This window comes from Astatotilapia calliptera, chromosome 7 (assembly GCF_900246225.1).
Source record: "Astatotilapia calliptera chromosome 7, fAstCal1.2, whole genome shotgun sequence".
In the NCBI taxonomy this organism is placed as follows: domain Eukaryota; kingdom Metazoa; phylum Chordata; class Actinopteri; order Cichliformes; family Cichlidae; genus Astatotilapia; species Astatotilapia calliptera.
In genome coordinates this window covers 64,238,515-64,261,200 of record NC_039308.1, presented here as the reverse complement: position 1 = coordinate 64,261,200, position 22,686 = coordinate 64,238,515, and the positions used below count along the sequence as shown (strand labels likewise).

The 22,686-nt window shown below is 42.1% G+C and overlaps 1 protein-coding gene across 1 annotated transcript in view; it reads right to left on the bottom strand.

The window, feature by feature from the left end:
• Positions 1-22,113, bottom strand: part of LOC113027094 (neural-cadherin-like) — a 105,342-nt gene extending 83,229 nt beyond the window's left edge. The window contains exon 1 of the mRNA XM_026176573.1: positions 19,577-22,113. Within this exon, the coding sequence (XP_026032358.1) occupies positions 19,577-20,576 (1,000 nt within the window). The 5' untranslated portion in view covers positions 20,577-22,113. The remainder of the gene's footprint in view (positions 1-19,576) is intronic.
• Positions 22,114-22,686: the final 573 nt, after the last annotated feature.

The window sequence follows — 22,686 nt, the reverse complement described above, 5'->3', positions numbered from 1 at the left end:
ATCTTTTGTTAACAATTACTTCCATCATCACTGAATATCATCACTTACAGTCACATTTCTTGGTACTTTCCCACGGATGCTGTTTTTTTGTTGTTGTTGTTGTTGTTTTCTTTTGTTTTTTACGCTGCAGTGATCATTTCAGGCTGACAGACCACATGCTCTGTGTCCTCCACCTTTTTCTTATTTTTCCTCTAGTCTGTTAGTCTTTTTTATATTTGGACTTTCATGTCTGCAACCTTTGTTTTTTTACTTAATCCACAGTGAGTGTCTCATGGGAAATGATATGCTCGTCTTTTTTGTTTTGTTTGCTTTGTTTTCTTTTACCATCTTACTTCCACTTACAAAGCATTTCAAGACTTTGCCCCTTTTCTTACTCAACGTTCTGGTTCATGCCCTGGTCACCTTTTGCATGGATGATAGTAATTCTACTCTCTCTGGTGTCTGCAAAAAAACCCCATCTTAATCTGCTCCCAATTAGACAGAACTCTGCAGCAAGGATCACATCCACACCAAGTTCACAGATCATACTACTGGTCATCCAGCTTTATTAGCTCCCCATTCTCCAGTGAATCCAATACACAGTTCTGTTTGTCACTTTCAAAGCTCTCCACAACTTGGACCCCTCTTATCTATCAAATTTCCATCATCCTCACACCCTTTCCCGTGCTCCCGTGCCCCAGTCGTTCGCCTGACTGGCCCTTGTTTCAGGCTTGAGACCATGGTTGCCACAACCATCATCTATTCCACCTTCATCAGCCAGGCACTCTGTTACACAGTTGCATCTCAGCGCAACACCCACCTGTTCACATCTGCATATCAACTATAACCCTCATGTTTCAATCATTATTCCTGGACTTTAGAGCTTTCTAGCTTTTGTGTTATTAATGTTGATTTTGTTGTTAATTCTGTGTTGTAATGTGACGTAAGGTGAAAGGTGCCAAAAAATAACATTTATTTATTTATTTGTAATTTCTTGGATACATTTCTTAAAACCTTTCACCCTTTTCTTAAATCCTGAAACACAACCAACCAGCCAACTTGTAAAACTATATTTCTTTTAAATACCCTCTGACAGTGTGCTCAAATTCCCATGTTTTCAGATCACACACATAACTAACTCGAATAACATTTGAGCATTTATTATACACGACATCAGAAAATGTCAAGGACATCTAAGTCAAGTCCTCTTTGATTGTTTTGCAAGTCTCCAAAAATACAAACACACTTTACATTTCATCCACTTCTCAGTACCAGCTTCTTTTAGTAAACCGCATCCACATCATTCAAGACTTAAGATTCTGGATCCCTAGTTTGTGAGTAGTAATTAGTGATTACTTTGTGATATGCTCTTTAAAAACATCGAGTTTTTTTATTTCAGTTTGATACTTGTAAAATTGTGACGTGATGTCTAATTTTCCCCTACTTCACAAACACTCCTTCCAAAAACTTTCTTGAAATGAATTCCAAGAGTCACATTTTTTCACAATTGCTAAGACGTATTTTTCAAAAGATTCCTCCCTTTTCTCAAAACTGGAAACACAAAAGCCATTTTTCAGACTACATTCACAAAACCTTCTGGCAAAACCACTCACATCAAAACAGTTTTATCTGTGCTCAAAACCACACAATGTTTTCAGAACATGCACATACGCACGCACACATACACACAGCCCGTATAAATAATGACACTACTGAGCATTCATTATATACTACATCAAAAAACAGGGGGTATGCAGCTCACAAAAAGAAAATCAATGTAACATTCCTGCAATTCAGTCAAAAATTCAGTGATTATGGTGACTATCTGCTGAGATTAGGTTACATTCTTTATCTCTTATTATCCTGCTTCCCATATTCCCATGTATACTATTCCAGTGTACTATGATTTACTCACAAAAGTGGCCACTTTCTTATTTATCAATGACAAGTAAATCAGAGAATGTGGCAAAGCCTATACACCTTGATTAGGTATATACAGCGTAAACATTTTTTGATCTATATTGTCCAGTACATTAAGTGTATTTTAAAATGTGTTTATAGTTTTGCAGAATAACTAAATGGGAGACTATGCAAAGGCTTTGACACAAGAGTGAGTGATTCAATGGTTCACTGGTTCAGAGCACCAAGCGTTCAGGATTTTGTATTTTAGAAATTTAGAGAAAATGTTATGCCCTCTGGTAGCTTAGCTTACTAACTTTAGTTAAGCTTGACAAAAGTGTGACTTTTTATTCTGCCACTGGCACCTTATGGTCACAGGTAGCCACATAACTGGATAGTTCAAAATCTTATCAAATACCAAATAGTGTCAGAATTACACAAATTATTTATACAAACTGCACCAATTGCAAAGATATGAACTGAAGGATATCGTATCTTATGCAGGTATAAATTCCAGCCAATTCACCAAAGGTTTATTGACATACTATGTAGCTGTGCTGCTGCCTGGTGTGGTTAAAAACAACAGTGATTCAGGCAATAAGCAAAACACAGTTGTGCTGTATTTGGAAAAGCAGGAAAAAAGAGCTGAAGGTCACTTTAAATGCGCTGCATAGCTTTTTTATGTATATAAAATATTGATCATAGTCCCTTATCCTTGAAGATAAAACCGTTAACAATGCATCAGCAATGCCAGCAATAGTCAAAACAGACAGCAGAGAAGTACCACCAACACACATGAAAAAAAGAAAACACTGCAAATCCTCCTAACATTTCAACAAATGTTAAATACATCATCAAAGCCAACAGAAGCCTGTGCTCCCAGCAAATCAATATTAGCCCCTACAGCATAATGAGGGCAGTAACAGGTTGACTGTTGAATGCAAGATAATTAGGCTTTCAGTTGTTTCTTAAAAGAATATACAGCGTTGCTGTTCACATTTCTTCAGGCAGGTGGCTTCAGTGTTTAAAGACCCTGGATGAAAAATGCTTTTTGTGCTTTGTCTAGGCTGTGAAAGAGTTTTCTCTTTGGGCTTTCTCTAACATTAATGAAGATTGGAAGTTGAAGTCGCCCTCACGGGAGCTATAGACAGTCCATTTATTGCGTGAGAATAAACTGTTAAAGCATATCTCGGCTCATTTCTATAAAGACCTGTCTACTCGCTGAGCCTTTGATGGGCAGATGAAGAAAACTAAACAACTGGAGCTTCCTGGTGGATATTTGAAAATGAAATTCAAAGTCCAAGTGATTGACAGTGTGTGGGATACCTTGTATTTTCTCAAATCAAATTAAACTGGGGAGGAATAACTGTACACACTGGTATTAGGTTAGATTTACATAAGCGCTCCATTAGTAGTCAAGTATTGTAACTTCGCAGCTATGTGTTATATAGATAATTAGAGCTGGTTGTGAAGTGTGCTTTCTATTCTCAAATTTGAGATGGAACGATACGGCTGCATTTCAAATTGACACTTGGGGTGGAACTAATATTTACTCAAGCATATGTACAGTACAGTTTACAGTGTTCTCACCCACCCTTCCACTCAGCAGCCCACCACCCTGTGAATAACATGATGCACAGTGGCACATATGCACACCCTGTCATACAGTTCGCAGTCATTTGGAAAATTGGCAAGGGGACTTTATCTAAATGACACTGCAAGACTGAATATTCCAGTGCAATCTCTCAGTAAGAGGATCTGATATAAATTGTTTGGACTCTCAGTGCCCTGCTTCACACCTTGCTTTGGGCTTTTATTTGGCTGCCTGGAGCAAGGAATATGCGGTGTAGTTTGGTTTGTTTGTTTTTTCTCTAACTTGTACTCACCATGCATGCGTTTTTGGGTATAGTTTACACAGAAGTTCATTTGTGTCTTGTTTGTGCATTCATGTGGCGTGTGTGGGCTTTCATGTGTAAGCATATCTATATCTGCCTGCATGCATGGTGCTTCATTTTGGCATCTATGGGCCATACATGCGTGACCAATCAGCTCACAATCACCTGCGGTTAAGTGGAAAGTATACAGTGTTCCAACCAACCCAACTGTAAACAAGAGAAGAGAAGAGAAGAGGAAATACCGGTTGATACCAGACTGCTCTCTTCCATTCCAACCAGAAAGGTGTACGGTTCATAGCAGAGGCTTTCATTTGGTCATTAGTCTCTATCAGCTCCCGTCTGTTAGTGTTAGTATGTGTCAGAGAGCTATCTTTCTCACTCTCCAAGGTTTGATGATGGAGAGGTAATTTCAGCTTTATGGCGGTGTGACTCTAATGATGAGGAAGCCATAGCTGAAAGCATGCAAAGGCAGTGAGAAGTGCTTTCTGTCTTTCCCCACATGTATATACAAAAAGACACATCTGAGCTTTTTATGTGTACATAGGAAGTATGTATGTGTGGATACAAACGGGAAAGGTTCCAACTTGTACTGCTGTCCCCATCACTGAATAGGCTTTTAATGGAGAGTAATGAGGAGCACTTTTGTGGCAGATGTGCCCTCCCTGCAACAGCGTTTTACCCCGAGACTTTAAAAACTGACCCGAGTGAGACGTCAGCAGGCACCAGTCTCTCCTTGCTTGGTACGTGTTGCAGGAATTTGAACAGGCTGTTGACCAAGTTTGCCTCGAGCACCTCGCTGCACCCAAGCAAGTAAGAGTAAGTATCATTTCAGCATAGCACCTAGAGTCACATTAAATGACAAAAGCCCTAGCAGTGTTGGCCAGGCCCAAAATCTGTTACAGGGCCATCTTCTTCACTGGAGTGTGAAATTATTTTAGCTCTTTCCTCATTATAGGATTTTAAAATGCATTATAGTTAGGGCCTTTATGGTGTGCCGCAGCATTAATTCAATTTGCCCCATTCACGCTTTCTTATTATCACTCTCAGTTCAAGCTACAGGGGGAGGAAGCTGCTGAGCAGTGCTCCCCAGCCTTATCTATAAAGGATATAAACTACACTACCCAGCTCAATCAGAGCCAGCCTGGACTGTTCCATCCATTTTTCCTCTGACTCCCCTCTCCCTCGTTCTGGATGCTTCTTTCTGTGGTGACCTCCATCTTTCTTTCGATCGTCTATCCCTCTCTCCATTTCCTTCTGAGTTGGTGATTGATGGGGGTGGTCCAAGGAGCACTTTCGATATCTTTCCATAGACACACTCGTGTAGGCAAACCAACAAACACACAGCCTGTGCACGAGCTCAGATGCTACACACATGAATACAAACGCAAAACCAGGGCCAGGCAGAAGCAACAGAGGCAGCCGCACAGGTTTAATGGGAAAACAAGCCACAGTGTATGGGTGAGACAGCATTAATCTATCACTGAAACCAGAACTGGACTGTGTTTGTTTAGCACACCATAGAAGGAGGCATTCCGGGAACACCCCATCACTATCTGTTATGTGCAAAAGTACAATAATGTATTGAGCACAGCAAATGTGTTCCTGCGGAAGTACAGCAGATTAGTATGGAGCAGCTGCGTGAAGCGGGACTTGAGCTCTGACAGTGCTCCTCCACACTTGCATGAATGCACTTCGATTAAACACACACAGACATGTTTTGTCCATGTGTGTTTAGACAAAGATGCACAGTAACATGCTATACACTATACTAGTCCACATGCATTAAACTGTAACTCAGCATGCGATTGCAGGCAGGCTTACTGGCAATGGGGGAAGAGGAAGAGAGGATAAACTCCTCATTTAGATATCTAATCCCGTGAGCAGTCTGTCCTGTGTGGACCATCATCTCCCGTCATTAGCAGCAGGCCAGCAAGATTAAAAAAGATCAATGTTTATCACCCACTGTGTGCGAGGAAATCCAAGTCTTAAACCTCCCCATGTCATCACAATTAATCACAATATCTGCTATCACAGCTATGTTAACAACAGAAATTCATGATTATAGTAAATTCATAATCAACCTTAATGCCCCAAATCTGTGATAATGTTCACACGCTCACAGTGGATGAGCTCATACTAACATTATTAAAAGTAGTAACACTCCATCAGTTGGATTTAGTGTAAATATAGGGTGATCTTGCACTCAATCCAAATATTAAGACAAGCTGAGTGACTCATTTGTAACTTTGAACGCACAATTATTCACGGGGCGGACTGAACATTTATGGTAAGATCCTCAATTTAGTGTTTGACAAACGCAGCCATTTCTCAGTTAGAGATATCCATCAAAACTAACTTATCGCACATTCACACAATTAATTATTGAAATTACTCGATTAAATGGCAGCTGCAGTGTCAGGGCAGAAAGGGCAGAAGTAATTATGAGTCGATAACTTGTGAAAAATGACATGCAAAACTGTGGACAGAGCCTAGGCAACAGAGTTCTTGCAGAATAAGAAAGCTGAAAGCAAAACTGAAAGGATCCCTTTCCCTGCCATTTTCTTTATTTAATTTTCAACAAAAGCGGGTTTAAGAGCTGCAGGAAACTTAATTCTAATTCTTGATCCTTAATGCGTGGCAGTGGTGCATGCTTCCCTGTTTCCACAGCAAGGCTGGCACTACTTATGACACCGTAACATCCCTATCCCATCCTTCTCAGCACATCATAAGACTGTGGAGACCATATGGTCTGATTAGTCGACAGAATTAAGCTCTACACTGTCGAGGCAGCGAGAAAGATAGATGAGGAGAAAAAAAAAAGCCTTGCACGTTCAGTGGTTCCGCTGAGAACAGACACAAATTCGTAGCTGGAACACATTTAGAGAAATAAAAACGCATGCTCCACAAGCACATGCCTGAGCCAAGATTGGAACAGATAAAGCAGAAATGTCCAAGTACAGAAAGGAGGAACATAACAGAAGCATACAACAGACAGATCAGGAAACAATCAGAACAAATACTGTCTTTTGTGTGTCACCCACAATCTTAAGATCCTTTGTCTGCATATCATTCTTCATCTCTGCAACTGTCTCAAACTCTAATTTTAAACATCCATATAGCAATGTAGCATGTAGCTGCTCTCCCCCCTCGATGCCCATCAGCCCTGAGAGGCACTACATTATCTCCACATCTAAGACACCTGCTCCTGCAATCAGTTGGACTCTCTCTCTCTCTCTGTCTGTTTTTCTGCAATGGATTAAATAACCGAACCATGAGATGGACATCATCTTCAAACACATCTTCTAATCTGGGCCTCAATTCCCTAGTCTTCTCTATAGTCTTTTTGATCGCCAGTGAGACGAAACTTTTGCAACCCTTTTTCTTCACTCTACCATCTCATTTTGGATGGCACTGATTTTCATCTTCTTAACAAAAGGATGTGAAAATTGGTGCCACGCAATTACTACAATTTCTGCAATTTGCCCGCTTTGCTCCAAAGCAAAGTTCACGGCATGTCAAAACATCTCACTAGGAAACTTGGCCAGCCATGTGATCTTTTGCACAGCATTAAGAAATCTCCTTGTTCACAGTTCACCCGGCAGAGATTTCAAAGTTGTCCATGTCCTGTGTGTTTTTCAGTGCCTTCTTGAGCCACCGAATGCAGGGCTGCAACCATTGTTATGCTCAGTTAATTGGACCTTTGGGTACAAAAGGTTGAAAAATTCAAGACCAAATAGATAAATAAGCACGAGCACTGAATTCCCACGACATATCCCAGCGCTAGCTCCAATTTTCCTTTGCTCATTCTAGCCTATAGGCAGGCTTGTCTGAAAGGCTGATTCATTAGAGTGCTTCAGGACAGTTCTATCAGCCCTTCGACTCAATCACACACCTACCTCTCTGCCAGTTTGTAAACTATCAGCAACAGTCTGTCACAGCCTGTTCGGCGACATATAAATTGTTGTTTAAAGTGATGTTTTGTGACTGTGAGCAAAACTGCTCCTAGTTAATCAATACCACAAAATCAATTCAGCTCTCTGGGGAAATGTCACATAGAGACTACCCAGCATGCAAAGGTGGGGCAAAAACAAAAGTTTTAGATGGATGGAGGAAGTGGCAGATGAGGCAGCGAGCCAATGAGCTAAAGCATAACCGGTTCATTACAAATCATTCCGCATTAAGGGAAACAAGGCAAACACAATAGCAGATGATTAAATTATGTCAACAAAACCCCCAAACTCACACCTTTGTTTCCCGCTAAGCTGGTGTCAGAGCATCATGGATTAGATTTATTAAAACAAAAGCTTCTCCACTGGTGATAAGCTTCTTGTTCAATGTGTGAGCTGTGCTCATTTATCACACAGGTAGACATCGGGCTGCACAGAGGAATACTGAGAATCTGTGCTATTGGAGGTCAGCAAGACATTTACCTGACAGCGCCTGCCTCTGTGCAATGTCTTGAGCTGACAATGTCTGTGGTAATGGGCATCAATAATGCAGACCCTTGGCCGAATAAAAACTCCCTGTCGCCATGACTATCCTCACAGCCCTGTGCGACAGCACATATGCTTGCACTCATCTCCTGCTGCACCACACACAACATGTGTGATATACAGTATGAGTGTGGGCTGAATGCCTACGTTTCTGTAATTCCAAGATGGCCCACAGAATAACAGAAATAGTCCACATTTCTTGAGCTTTAATTATTTTTGGGGGCTGACATTGAGTAAACGTCTTAACTTCCTTCCTTAACAGCTTGTTCTGGTACACGGGGTTTACCAGTCTGACCCCAGATCAGAGCAATGTGTGATCTTAAACTTTAGTTAAAGGCCAGACGTGACAAAATCACATTAAACGCCAACTAAAAACTGCAGTTCTTGAAATGGTCACTTGGGGGCTGGTTCCAAGAACGATTCAATCCACATACATCCCATTTTAAATATGATAGCAAGCTGATACAAAAATAATTATTTCAGTCCCTAAAGATAATTTTCCCTTAGTGACACATTCATCCCAATTGTAAAGACAGTTATGCAGTCACCTCCACCCCAGCTGAACACTGACATTTTAAAGGCAGAGTGGCTAAAGCTAAAGCTACACAATGCTCAGAGCCAACCACAAGACAGCAGCCTCAGTGAGAGTCTTAGGTATGAGCAGTGAAAAGATCAAAGCAATTACGAGGAAAATTATGGAGACGAGTGAAAAAGAGAAAAGGGCGGATGTCTTGTTATCTGGTGAGGTTCTAAACATACTAGAAGATGATGTAAGTAACTGACATTTGGTTTGTTATATAAATCTGTTGCACCTACTTTTGTTTGGTAAGGTAAAAAATGTCAAGGTGACTGTACAGCAACTCATTCTTAGTTATTTATTTGTAACAGCGCTCCTTCTTATAGCTGAGTACTTTATTTTCAGTTGTTTCAGTCAGAGATCTACTTTACTGAGATCTGGGGGAAATAGTAAAGTTTTAACTATTTATTTCATTGTGAAAAGAATATTTTGTGTTGTTTTTTCTTTGTATATGCTGTAAATTACAGCGCTTAAGAAAAGAAACTCTAAACTGGCAAACACTCTTTATTGACAGGCCAAAAGAACTGGACAAGAAAATTGCAATCACTGCATCTCTAATAATTATAACCCTGTGATAGACTGCCCAGGGTGTGCCTTGATTTCTGCCTTGTGACAGTGAGTCTGACTGAGCAAGTGATTGGGAAAATGTGTAGATGGATTAAAAAAGACAATTTTAAATAAAAATAATAATATCTAGAATTCGCAACTCCAGGCGAAGGTGTTGGGATACTTGCTACTTGCAGACTCGGACTGTGGCTTGCTGTCGATGGGAGCAAAAAGTTGTTGATAAACAGCTTGTTTATGAAAACAGGTGTGCCTAATAAAGAGGCAGACATTCTGAAATTGAAGTGTGTTTCTGTTAATCATACTGTAGGTTCATGGGAGCATGGTGAAAAAAGTGGGCCATGCTGTAGTCGAACTCACAACCTTCAGCTTCCAAAACGTTAAAGAACATGTATTAACCCACTAACTCAAACGGCAACGCAACAAAACTCAAAACTTGCATGTCCCACATGAGTTAGTGGAAAGTGTGCCACAGCAGGCTGCAGCCACACTATGGTGAGACACAGGTCAAACAGTCCACCAAGGATATTCAAATCAATGTGGCGTGACACGAGAAAAGTAGCCCTTTTCTCTCGGTATAATCAAACAGCTTGTTGCTGTACAGTGAACATAAGTGTACCTAACAAAGTGGCACAGTGTCCTTTTAGAGTAGTATCATTCCATAGAGCATACAGCTCTGCTTGATCATGAAGAGTGCCCCATGGTACACTTGAACTCAGAACCTTGAGAATACAAAGGAAGAAGAAGTGAGCAGTAATACTACTATGCACCGAAGCAGCGGCAGGACCAGTGCACAAACGAGCCAGTCATTCTGAGGTACGAACAGCGTCTCTACGACAAACGGTTACTACTACTACTAATAATAATAATAATAAATCCATCCATTTGCTTCTGCGTATCCTTTTTCAGGGTTGTGTGTGTCGTGTCGTGTCGCCTCTCACCCAGTTGTCTTTGGGCGAGAGGCGGGGTACACCCTGGACAGGTTGCCAGTGTGTCACAGGGCTAACACATAGACAGAGACAACCATTCAAACTCACATTCACAACTATGGGCAATTTAGAGTTTCCAATTAACCTATCCCCACTAAGTGCATGTCTTTGGACTGTGGGAAGAAGCCGGAGTACCCAGGAAGAACCCACGCAAACACAAAACATGCAAACTCCACACAGAAAGACCCCGGCCTGATGGTGGAATTGAACTCAGGAACTTATTGCTGTGAGGCAACAGTGCTAACCATCGTGCTGCCCCGAAAAATGAAGCCAATTCACAGACCAGTAAGTGAGTAAGTGGCAGTCAATAATTGTCAAGATTCAAAGCTAGTTACAGCTAGTTCTGAGCTAGTTTAAAAAAGACAAATATAAATCCTGAACTTTTCAGTCAGCAATAGCATAGCAAAAAACGGTAATTGTGGCTAAAGAAGGGCACTGACTGACTGTTTACAGTGGGGCAAAAAAGTATTTAGTCAGCCACCGATTGTGCAAGTTCCCCCACTTAAAATGATGACAGAGGTCAGTAATTTGCACCAGAGGTACACTTCAACTGTGAGAGACAGAATGTGAAAAAAAAATCCATGAATCCACATGGTAGGATTTGTAAAGAATTGATTCGTAAATTAGGGTGGACAATAAGTATTTGGTCACCTCAAACAAGGAAAATCTCTGGCTCTCACAGACCTGTAACGTCTTCTGTAAGAAGCTTTTCTGTCCCCCACTCGTTACCTGTATGAATGGCACCTGTTTGAACTCATCATCTGTATAAAAGACACCTGTCCACAGCCTCAAACAGTCAGACTCCAAACTCCGCCATGGCCAAGACCAAAGAGCGTTCGAAGGACACCAGGAAAAGTATTGTAGACCTGCACCAGACTGGGAAGAGTGAATCTACAATAGGCAAGCAGCTTGGTGTGAAAAAATCAACTGTGGGAGCAATCATCAGAAAATGGAAGACATACAAGACCACTGATAATCTCCCTCGATCTGGGGCTCCACGCAAGATCTCATCCCGTGGGGTCAAAATGATCATGAGAACGGTGAGCAAAGATCCCAGAACCACACGGGGGGACCTGGTGAATGACCTGCAGAGAGCTGGGACCAAAGTAACAAAGGTCACCATCAGTAACACACTACAACGGCAGGGAATCAAATCCCGCAGTGCCAGACGTGCTCCGCTGCTGAAGCCAGTGCATGTCCAGGCCCGTCTGAAGTTTGCCAGAGAGCACATGGATGATACAGCAGAGGATTGGGAGAATGTCATGTGGTCAGATGAAACCAAAGTAGAACTTTTTGGTATAAACTCAACTCGTCGTGTTTGGAGGAACAAGAATACTGAGTTGCATCCCAAGAACACCATACCTACTGTGAAGCATGGGGGTGGAAACATCATGCTATGGGGCTGTTTTTCTGCCAAGGGGACAGGACGACTGATCCGTGTTAAGGACAGAATGAATGGGGCCATGTATCGTGAGATTTTGAGCCAAAACCTCCTTCCATCAGTGAGATCTTTGAAGATGAAACGAGGCTGGGTCTTCCAACATGACAATGATCCAAAACACACCGCCCGGGCAACAAAGGAGTGGCTCCGTAAGAAGCATTTGAAAGTCCTGGAGTGGCCTAGCCAGTCTCCAGACCTCAACCCCATAGAAAATCTGTGGCGGGAGTTGAAAGTCCGTGTTGCTCAGCGACAGCCCCAAAACATCACTGCTCTCGAGAAGACCTGCATGGAGGAATGGACCAAAATACCAGCTACTGTGTGTGCAAACCTGGTAAAGACCTATAGTAAACGTTTGACCTCTGTTATTGCCAACAAAGGTTATGTTACAAAGTATTGAGTTGTATTTTTGTTATTGACCAAATACTTATTTTCCACCCTGATTTACGAATAAATTCTTTACAAATCCTACCATGTGAATTCATGGATTTTTTTTTTTCACATTCTGTCTCTCACAGTTGAAGTGTACCTCTGGTGCAAATTACTGACCTCTGTCATCATTTTAGGAGGGGGAACTTGCACAATCGGTGGCTGACTAAATACTTTTTTGCCCCACTGTATATGGAAAAAATGTGGTACGTATTATTTATTAATATTATTAATGTTTATAAATAATATTTATTAAGTCTTATACCATTTACTCCTTTAAGTACCAATTTCTAATATGCAATATTGTAGGAGAAAATTGTGAATGCAGCCATTTTAAAGTATTTTTTTTCCATTTGTTTTTCATTTGAGAGAAAATCCATTAAAACTTGAACGTTATGTCAGCAGAGAGTAACTGGTTTCATTTGTAGTTGTCACACTGGTTGCTTTGAGTTCTCTCCAACAAGAGTCAGCGTTACTATTATTAATCATGACAGTTATGTTCCCCTCACTTTAAACAAAGCAGTTTAGGTTACCCAAACCAAATCACCGGTTTTCAAACAATCCTTAACAGAAAACCGCATAAAAACAAATAATGAATACATTGGATAGAGGATCTTGTTCTTCTGTATCGAAAATCTCTGACAACCCCGCAAAAAGATTTTATCCAAAAGAACACTCTAACAAAATAACTGTCAGGAGAAAGAAAAGGCATGTTTTATCCTGCATGTCGGTGCTTATATAACAATTAGGCGAACGTGACGTTAAACGTTAAAAATAAAATCATTAGAAACAACTAGAAAAGGCATAGATTTCCATTCCTCCAAGCTTTTTTCCACTGTGCTCCTGTGATGCTTGTATTCGATGCGCCAGTCGTTTAGCTGTTTCACATGGAGGGCTCTGTGTAGAACTTTTCTGCCCTCATCCTACCCACTGTAAAAATGATCCCACTTAGTCCCACATATAATTTTCTGTTAAAGATAGCACTGCTATAGGATCAGCAGTAGGATCAGTATCTGCAGATAACCCAGCTTAAGGTGTAGAACTTTGTTCTGAGAGAGAAAAAGTTCAACCGAACATCTTTGCTTTCTCTCTTCGTGCCACTCCAAAGGGCAGATCATACTTTCCTCCTCATCTTCCTTCCATTTGCCCCCAACAATCTTCAGACAAATACGAGCACACGTTGCCCTTTTCGCAGCTACACAGCGCTATATTTTTTCCCCACCCCCCTGTGCCCTGTAGCCATCCATTCAGCACTACAGACTAGAGTACGTGCACACCTCATTCCCCTACTGCCACCCCAACAGTTTCTCACTTCTCCCCTCTAACCATCTGACAATTATTTTTCACCAAGCTGACCTCTCATCAGCAGTATACAACTCCCTGTCTCTCATCTGGCTGCCCTCTACTTATTTTCAGTGAAGCTTAAAAGGGTGCGGAAAGCAACAATCTCACACATTGGCATGTATTTACACACTTCTTCCATCTTTTTCTGCCTCCGTGCTTCTCTGTTTCTTTTTTATTTCATGTTCGGTTTTGACACCTTTGCCTCACTTAACTTTCGTGATCTTAAAGCCACGCGGTGTAACCATGCCCTTAGCATTTAAGTTTGTCCTGACCTTTCTGTGTCCCTGAAAGTAATGTCTTGTATCCACATTAAATATCTCTTCAAGATGTGCACTAGAGCTCCTTTCCTTCTTCTCTCTGCTCTTGTTCTTACTACTTAATCCCATCTTTTTTAAAAAGCGGCACCTACACCCTCTTCCTTTCTCGTGTCAGATACATGAGAGGACTGTAGAGAAGAGAGGATGGCGAGGATGTTGCTTAGACACATACGTTTGATATCTGAGAGACCACAGAGCAGAAATATAATGCTGCAGGCATGTTATGGCTCCACAGCATTTGTCAGACGCAATGAATCTGAGAATCTTTGCCATGGGGAATCTGGATACCAAAAAGCCAATTGCAAGATTTAACATGAAGCAGACTGGTACACAAACAAATTTACAGAATCACATGTGTAGATGAAAAATAATCCCCATCTATACGCGCATGCAACCATATGTACATGCTCACGATCACTAGAGGCAATATTTTTAACGAAATTTAATAAATGCAGACAGCTTTTTGTGAAATTGTTTTCTACTTACACAAACAGCCCCTCAGTCACAAATTACAAACAAAAATGAGATCTCTTCTCAATTCATTTCACATCACAAGGGGAATATGCAAATATAGCTGGGGGGCGGGGGCAAGTAGGAAAAGGGGAAATTGGATTAAAGACAGCATGAGGCAAGATGCTGACTATGAGACTGAGACAGGAAGAAAGACGAGGGTGGAGGAGAGAAAAAGAAAGAGTGCAGGAGACAGTTCTCTTACAAAATGGGCTGAGAAGAGGTGATTACCACAAACTGAATGCCACCCTTCCCACAGATACCCAAAGGAGCGGGAGAAACCACTTCAATATTCCCCATTCCAACTCACAAAGGAATGCACCACTTGCTCGATACTCCTCCTAACCCGTCAAATACCATTAACAGATTCCCACTCAGGTGCAAAGAAAGGGATTCTTCGAATGGGACAACCAAAAGGAAAAATTCTCCACCGCAAATCTAAAGTGACATCCTCTGTGGGGCAGCAAAAATCCTTTACAAGTGAAGCTGTAGAGGTCCCTCACTCCCTCTTCACAAAACAACACCACATAACCATTTTCTGTGAGTCATGAGTCATGGCCTACTTCCATTGCTTTTACTTTTTTTCTTATACCGCTGGTTTGATACATAGAAGCTATGTCAGAAAAATATCATTGTTTTCTCTGGGGATTTCTGCTCTACTGAATATAGTTTAGAAGGTAAATATTTCTCCAACATTAGCAGGGGATCTAGTCAAGGAGAAAGCAAGGATGCTTTGATTGGCCCCCGAGAAAGAACAAACTTCTTAAATAAACACAGCGATGCTACTGTGTGCTAAATGTGATGCAACACAGCTGAAGGACTAGTGTCAAAGCTTGTCCTGAAATCCTGACTGCGTGCCTTCGGTAAGGCTCAAATTTGATCCTAATTTGATCTATGTGCATACACTCGCCATACATAATGCTGATGATGAGATGCACAAAATGCTTTGCTTGCACAGTTAAATAAAGTTTGGAGCAAAGTATAATTAAATGAGAAGAGATTATGCAAAAAAATCTTTTCTGATTGTTTACTTTTACAAAACAGAAAGTAATTCCTAACTTTGCGGGTGTAATTAAAAAAGTAAGTGGTGTAATGAACCACGGCGCTACGATGGTGGTACGTAATACGAGGACATTTCTTCAGAAATCAGCAAGAGTAATAAACAAGTCCCAACTTGTTAAAAATGGAAGCAGTCAGACACGACAGTATGTTGGATGATTACATTAACTTTTGTTGCAGAAAATACCAATCACAGCGATGACTAATTATATGAGATGGGATCACAGCACTACATATCAGTAGGGTAATTTCAATCGAGTTCATGAGACTCAACAGCATTCCAGTTATGATCAATGGGTTTCCACCCGAAAAGATGTTGGTACTTTGTTAACGTGGCACAATGTGCGGCACTGTGTGGCAAAGCCAGAACAACAAAGCTATGTAGATTTGCTGCTGGTGCGAGAAGGAAAGAGCAGTGAATGATTTACCTTACAGTAACTCGTGCATATAAATGAACAGATAAACAACTAGGTATATAAGTTAAGCCTTAGCACTTCCCTGGGTTTCCCTGAGTGGAGATCACAAGTATCTCTGATTAATTGTAATCTGCACTACAAGTTCCCTACAAGTTCCCCAAGTGGGCTATTAGTGGGCTACTGACAAAAACCCTGTCATCATATTCCTGGATGACAAACAGCAGTTCCGAATTATATCCTGAAGTAAAAATTTTTTACATGATAATCTCAAATTAAAACAATATTCAACTTTAATCCAAGTAAAACATTTTCCCATCACTGCAAAAACTCAAGCAGAATGCTTAGTGTTCAAACATTTCATGTCGTAGACTCATGCATGGAGCAAAGGCTGAGTTTTTGGTAAGCGGATGCTCTTCTGGGTAAATATGTACGTGAGGATGGACCCCTGCTGAGAGTAATCAAGAAACACTGTTCCCCTAATCTGCAGTGTGCCAGAATAATTTATCCGAGATGCATTTTCATTATCATTTCATAAAATGAAAAGGATCTCCATCCAGAGGAGCGCTATAGTCCTGGTTAAAAAAACAAACAAACAAATGAATCACTGCAAGTATGCCTTACAACACATAGACTATCATGCGATCTGTGTACTGGTCATACACAGAGTACACTGAGTTTTTGCTTGCTCTTTGAAAATGCTATGAAGGAAGAACAATTACAAAAATGCTGGAGATTTCTTTGCTTTGACATCTGGGAAGGTGGAACTGTTACTGAAGGTAATACACGAGTATAAGGTGGTCAGGCTGGTGTAAGAACACAGACAGGCTGTTGTTCCAAAGAAAATGCAGTGACGTATTAGATCATGACCGAAAAATCCTCCACTGGCAAAGGAAAGCCGTGACATTGAGAAAGGAATACCTGCACAAGAAGGATGAAATCACAAAAGGTATCTGAGCCTAGCTTTAATGTTCTGGTTTATTTTTTATGACTGATAAGACCCAGTAAGGAAGCAATAGGTGTCATTATTTCCAGTAGTCTGTCTGCCCATCCAGACTAAAACAAAATCCCAGCACTGCCAAAGTAAAACAGCAGCATTTTACACATTTTACAACAAAAAGGCTGTGGCATTGATGCAACCAGAGTGTCAAACTAGACTTTTTATCTCCTTTTTCAACAGCACTAATAACAGCTCTTCTGATGACTCTAATCATAAGGCAGTACCCACAGCAAATCCATTAACATAAGAAAGCCTTACACCAGTGTGATTAGTATTTCATGGCCACATTAACTAGTTAATGGACACATTCACTACACATTTAGAAAATCTGCATTCCCCCGCTAATTACAGAGAGTACTTATTGTCCCACATGGACTTTAACCTGTGTGTTCTTGGAATCATCCACCGAAGCGTGCATTAAGCTGTAAAAACAATAAATAAATCACACATTTAATCTGCGAGCAATGGCTTATGGTAGCAATGGGAATAGAAGTAGTGGTTAAAAATACAAGACGGAAACATCAGTAGTGTTGCTCAAAATGAACAGAGGCTTGATTTTTTTCACGAGTACTGTTACAGCCATATACAGGAACTGAGGCCATGCACAAACTTACAACAAGAGAGTGGAATCCCACATTGTTGCAGCTGCAACGAGCAACCTGCATCATTATAAAAGTAATGCAGAACTTTATCTTTGTACAGTTTGTTAAAATGCATTTTCAAGCTCTAGGATTTATCTCCATGGCCTTGTTTTTCAATTCAATTCAATTCAAATTTATTTATATAGCGCCAAATCACAACAGTCGCCTCAAGGCGCTTTATATTGTACAGTAGATCGCACAATAATAGATACAGAGGAAAAACCCAACAATCATATGACCCTCTATGAGCAGCACTTTGGCGACAGTGGGAAGGAAAAAACTCCCTTTTAACAGGAAGAAACCTCCGGCAGAACCAGGCTCAGGGAGGGGCGGGGCCATCTGAGAATGCTGTTGATTATTTTTCCACATCACAGACATTTTCTTTCTTTCTTTTTAAGGTGAGCGTTAAATGTTCCTTCCTGGAATGCTGTTTGATCTGTTTATTAGACTGCTGTCTGACAGCTTTCTATTTGACATTCAGCAGGTGACCATCAGCGCCACGGATGGCTCAGTGCCACGGAGAGTTCAATAAGTAAAATAACTCAAGATGACACAACGCATGGGGCCTCATTAAAAATGTTGTTTTTGTGCCTGAGGTCAGTCTTCATGTGACTATCCAGCCTCATAATTGCACACAAACATATACAAAGAGAGAAACACAATTTAGAAAACATCTCACTCCTTCTTTCTCTAATGTCTCCAAGAGCACTCTCCTTTAACTTTGAGACACAGCACTAATTTGCTGCAGTACCAAAGCAGATCCTAATGCAAAACCACACGGGATATTAGGTGAAACCTCTAAAAATAAAAAATGGACTCATTCTATCAGAGATGTGTGTATGCAAGGATTGGGAGTGAGACGAGCAGAAGAAAGGCCTGTCCTCCCAGACTGCCGTCAGGATTCTGTCTGGCAAGCTGTAGTCACAGGATAAAGGACATGCCATGCCTTTGATCAGGAGAGGAGAGTTTTGCAGGTGAGAGAGGTAAAATGGAGGAAGATCTGAATATCTGTCAGACTGGAGCGGCTGAATTCTGTTACGCATCAGATTTCTGACTGTTTTTGCTTGTTCTGGGGGGGGGGGGGGGAATAAAAAAAACTGCAGACACCCTTTACAAGAATGTGTCCCAATCAGCCATGCAATTACCATCCAGAACATGCTGTGCAATGAAGCAGCAGCAGGCAATTCAAATGAAAACAGTGCAAACTGTTTCCTGCTCACTGTGCAGCTCAATTACAAAGCAAATCAATTTGATCCCCTTATTTTATTTTATTTTTTTTACTTGTTTTTAAGCTCGACGGTAAACTTTTGGAGCAGCAAAACAGAACTCGAATATCTGATGCACACACGACTTTCACCTTCCCTCCGATATTTGAAAGGTTTCCTGACTGTAGCAGAGCTTCTTCAAATCCCTGGGACTAGAGAGTGAATGAGAGGAGGATTAGAGGGGTAATGTGAGTAGATGAGAGAGTGAGGGTCGCTGTGATTTGCCACTCTGCAAGGATTAGCTCGGAAAACATCTTCACAGTCACAAACTATGTCAATCAAGGATGTGATTCAGTCAGTTTAAAAAAAATTAAGTAAAATAAATCTTTAACCTAAAAAATACTCTTCTTCTCGTTGCCACAAGTGTGCCCCATATCGCTCACCATTATTTAAATATCGTATCCATATCAAAATAACTGGAAGAGCCATCTAACAATGTCTCCACTGAGTGTGTCACTAATGGGGATTCTGGATGTATAGATGCCATGTGGCACACCTGTGGAATAAGCCTATAGGCTGCAGCTACACCTACCGCCCTGAATGAATGCACTCCAGATGTCAGGCCTATTCAGGGGGCTCCTCTGATGAGGGGTGAGCGGGTCCAGATGGCGGCACAGTTTTACCATGTGCTTATAATGTGCAAGCATTCCGTTTAAATAGGGCATTATCACCACAATGGAAATAATTACAGTCAACAGAAAGGGGGGTGGGAGAGAAACATGGCCTAAGTTTAGCGCCGATTAACAGAAGAATAATCAACGCACCTCTTTTATCTTGAATCTTTACAGTGAGCTCCACGAACGGCTCTGCCTCCCTATCCAGCCTCCTGGTTATTGTGATATCTCCGCTGTCGCGGCCCACGCTGACCGGAGAGCTCTCTGACTCCGGGTAAATCAACTCGTAGCTGGCTGATTGAAATCTGGTGGGACTCAAGCTCGTTATGACCGAGCCGATGCTGGCGTCTTCGGACACGTTAAGAGAAACCACGGAGCCAGGGTCAAGTAATGCCCTCGGCGAACGCCCTGCCCTCGCTGTCCCCGCTAATTCAGCAGGACGCGTCGCCCACCGCTGTGGAGCGACAGTAACCAACACAGCCTTACTGGTCAGAGGGGGCCATCCGTGGTCTCTGGCATAAACGCAGAATTTGACTTTAGAAGGGAGCCCCAGGATTGAGTCGACCAGTAAAACTTCGCCTGTTTTCGGGACAACATAGAAACTGCCATTTTGGGGGACAGAGATATACGTCAACTCTGCGTTTTTTCCGCTGTCTGCGTCGACAGCCTCCAGCCTGTAAACTACACTACGGAGGGCAGTGGTGTCATGTAAACTTATGTGAATGTTGTCTGCACTGCGAAAAGTCGGTTTGTGATCGTTGGTATCCAAAACGTCCACTTTTACCGACGCAACATCGAAGACGATAGACCCAGGTGCGCAGGTCTGGCAGCACAGACCTAAGCTCAGCAGGTATTCTGAGCGAGTCTCTCTGTCTAAAACCCTGGAAGTTCTGAGCAATACACTTCCCCGCTTGTGGTGAGCGAAGGCTCGGAAAGCTTCACTGCCGTTTCCATACAGTTTGAAGTGCGTTCCGGAGACCGGGCACCATTTTTGCGCGGTGATGCGCCTCACCGGAATAATCAGTCCGTTTACTTTAGAACACGGCGGTGAGTTCTCAAAAACATGCCCGTGGAAGAAAGGCAGTCGCTCCTGTGCTTCATATCCAGCAGCTGGCGTCAGAAGGCAGCATAACAAAACACCCCAAATCATGTTGGTGGCAAGTTATGTACCCCCGAGTGTCTCAGAGGGGTTGGTAGGAAATCCTTAAAAAAGAAAGGAAACACACTTGAGAAACATTTCCTTCATAGCCATCCACGGTGCGGTCCTTCCAGGAGAGCCCTCTGAACTTTAAGCTGTTTCATCCTGGGAGATCCGCCTTTCGGCTCCATGTAACACGGCAGCGTGCAGGCAGCCCACAGCGCTGCAGGCAGTTTGTTGTGTTCGCACCCAGCGTTCAGCACTAGAGCACCGGACAGCGCCAAGCGCGGGGGCGTGGCGGCGCACGGGGACGGAGCTCCTCGGTGCACCCCACCCTGTGTGATGGTCAGGAGGGTCTCTGCCTCAAACCTCTGCACGGCGGCACAGCGTGAGCACGCGCAGCCGTCCGAGCGGTGTGCCACATAAATCCGCTCTCTCGACTGAAGGATAATCACTCGTGCTTCCTGTCCAGAGAAAGTCGATAGAAAGCAGATCCACCATTTCCCTAGACGCTAAATAAACAGCGGTCTTCAAACACGGCAGTTAGAGGTGCCTTGCTCGAGAACACTGGCGCACAAGTTATGAGGAATTATCCATGCAGCACTCCCATGTGTTCAGTCCGTTCACAAGTCTTCTCTGAACTTTAGATTACTCTTCTTATCAGGCATTACATTTCTGAGCTGCTCGCACTCATGGCGCAGAGAGACAAAATAAACTGAAAATGCACCAATATGAATGCAAATCCGAGGATCTGGGCTGTTAAACTGTGTAAACATGACTGCTTTACGACGGGCTGTGCTGAGTAGCGTCTTTGCCTCTAGCGTTATGGCGTTATGCACACCAGAGTTCAAATTAAGACTGTCACCCTGATTGCTCTTCCTTTCCCTCCCCACTCTGCTGGTGTGCCACGCACCCACATCGCTCTAAACCTAATCTGTAGGGGTCTACTGCTAATTCTCACAACTCCCCTCACCTCTCTGTAAGTGGAGAGTCAGAAGAGTAAACACTGTATGAAGCTTTGAGTTGTCGGAAAGATAAGAAAATAATGGGCTAGAGAGCAAGCTCTGTTGAGCTTGTCTCCCATGTCATGTCAGCCTTTTACCTTGAAATGCACGCAGATCAATATTTATATGCCTTGGGGGTGTGATGTTACGCTGGGTATGTAATTCAATGCCATGCATTGCTTCTATGCTCATGCTCTTGCCAGAATCTGTATTCAGTTTGAAAATTCATCAAAGCTCCCGCTGAAAGATTCTTATCAATTCAAAACCACAATCCATCATAGCAATTTTAGCCAAATCCACTCTACAGTAAACTGTTCTTTTCAGGCAATAACTCTGGTAACTGGCAGCGAGCCTCCAGACAATTCTGAATCACAGCCTGCAGCTGGAGCACAAAGCTCATATTGGTTGCTTGTTGTATTCCTTTATGTGGCACCAGCTCTAGGCTCTAGGCTGTGTCACCAGGACACGTGAGCCATCCCACACTCTCGCTGGTGTTTTTACAATCTCTGACCACAGGAGGGAAAGGCATATCAAAACGTGTCCACCAAAATAACCCCAGAGCATTCTATGACAGGGAGCCCATTGATGGGAAATGACCTCATGCAATATTATCAGTGTTTCCATTGAAGGTGAAATTGTGATACCTGAAACAGACACTGTCAGGGAGGACTCTGTGCGCTCTGTTGAGCTCGGCAACTTTTCTTTGAACTTCCTAAGTGCTTCATGAATGCAAATCAAATCCTGTCTTTTATCATGTTGTCTCACATGGTGAAATTCACCGTGACTGCCAGCATGGGAGATAGTGTAGCAGAGGCTAATTCAATCACCGGGGCCAGGCCAGAGTGTGAGGGATAGTTTACTTGAGGGTTGCGGCAGTTATCTACAGAGATGAAATGCCAACATACAACACATCAAAACAACAAAGCTGTAATGAATTTAAAAAAATAAAAATAATGAAACTGTCTCATTATCCCTCTACTCTAACAGATAACTCAGAGCTGCAGGGTATTTCCAAAAAAAGAAAGAAAGAAAAAACTCATGCTGAAGAAAGCAGCAAGTGAACATTAGAAAGCTTCATGCTTACTTAATGAATAATTGACCAAATCTATTCCCGTCAT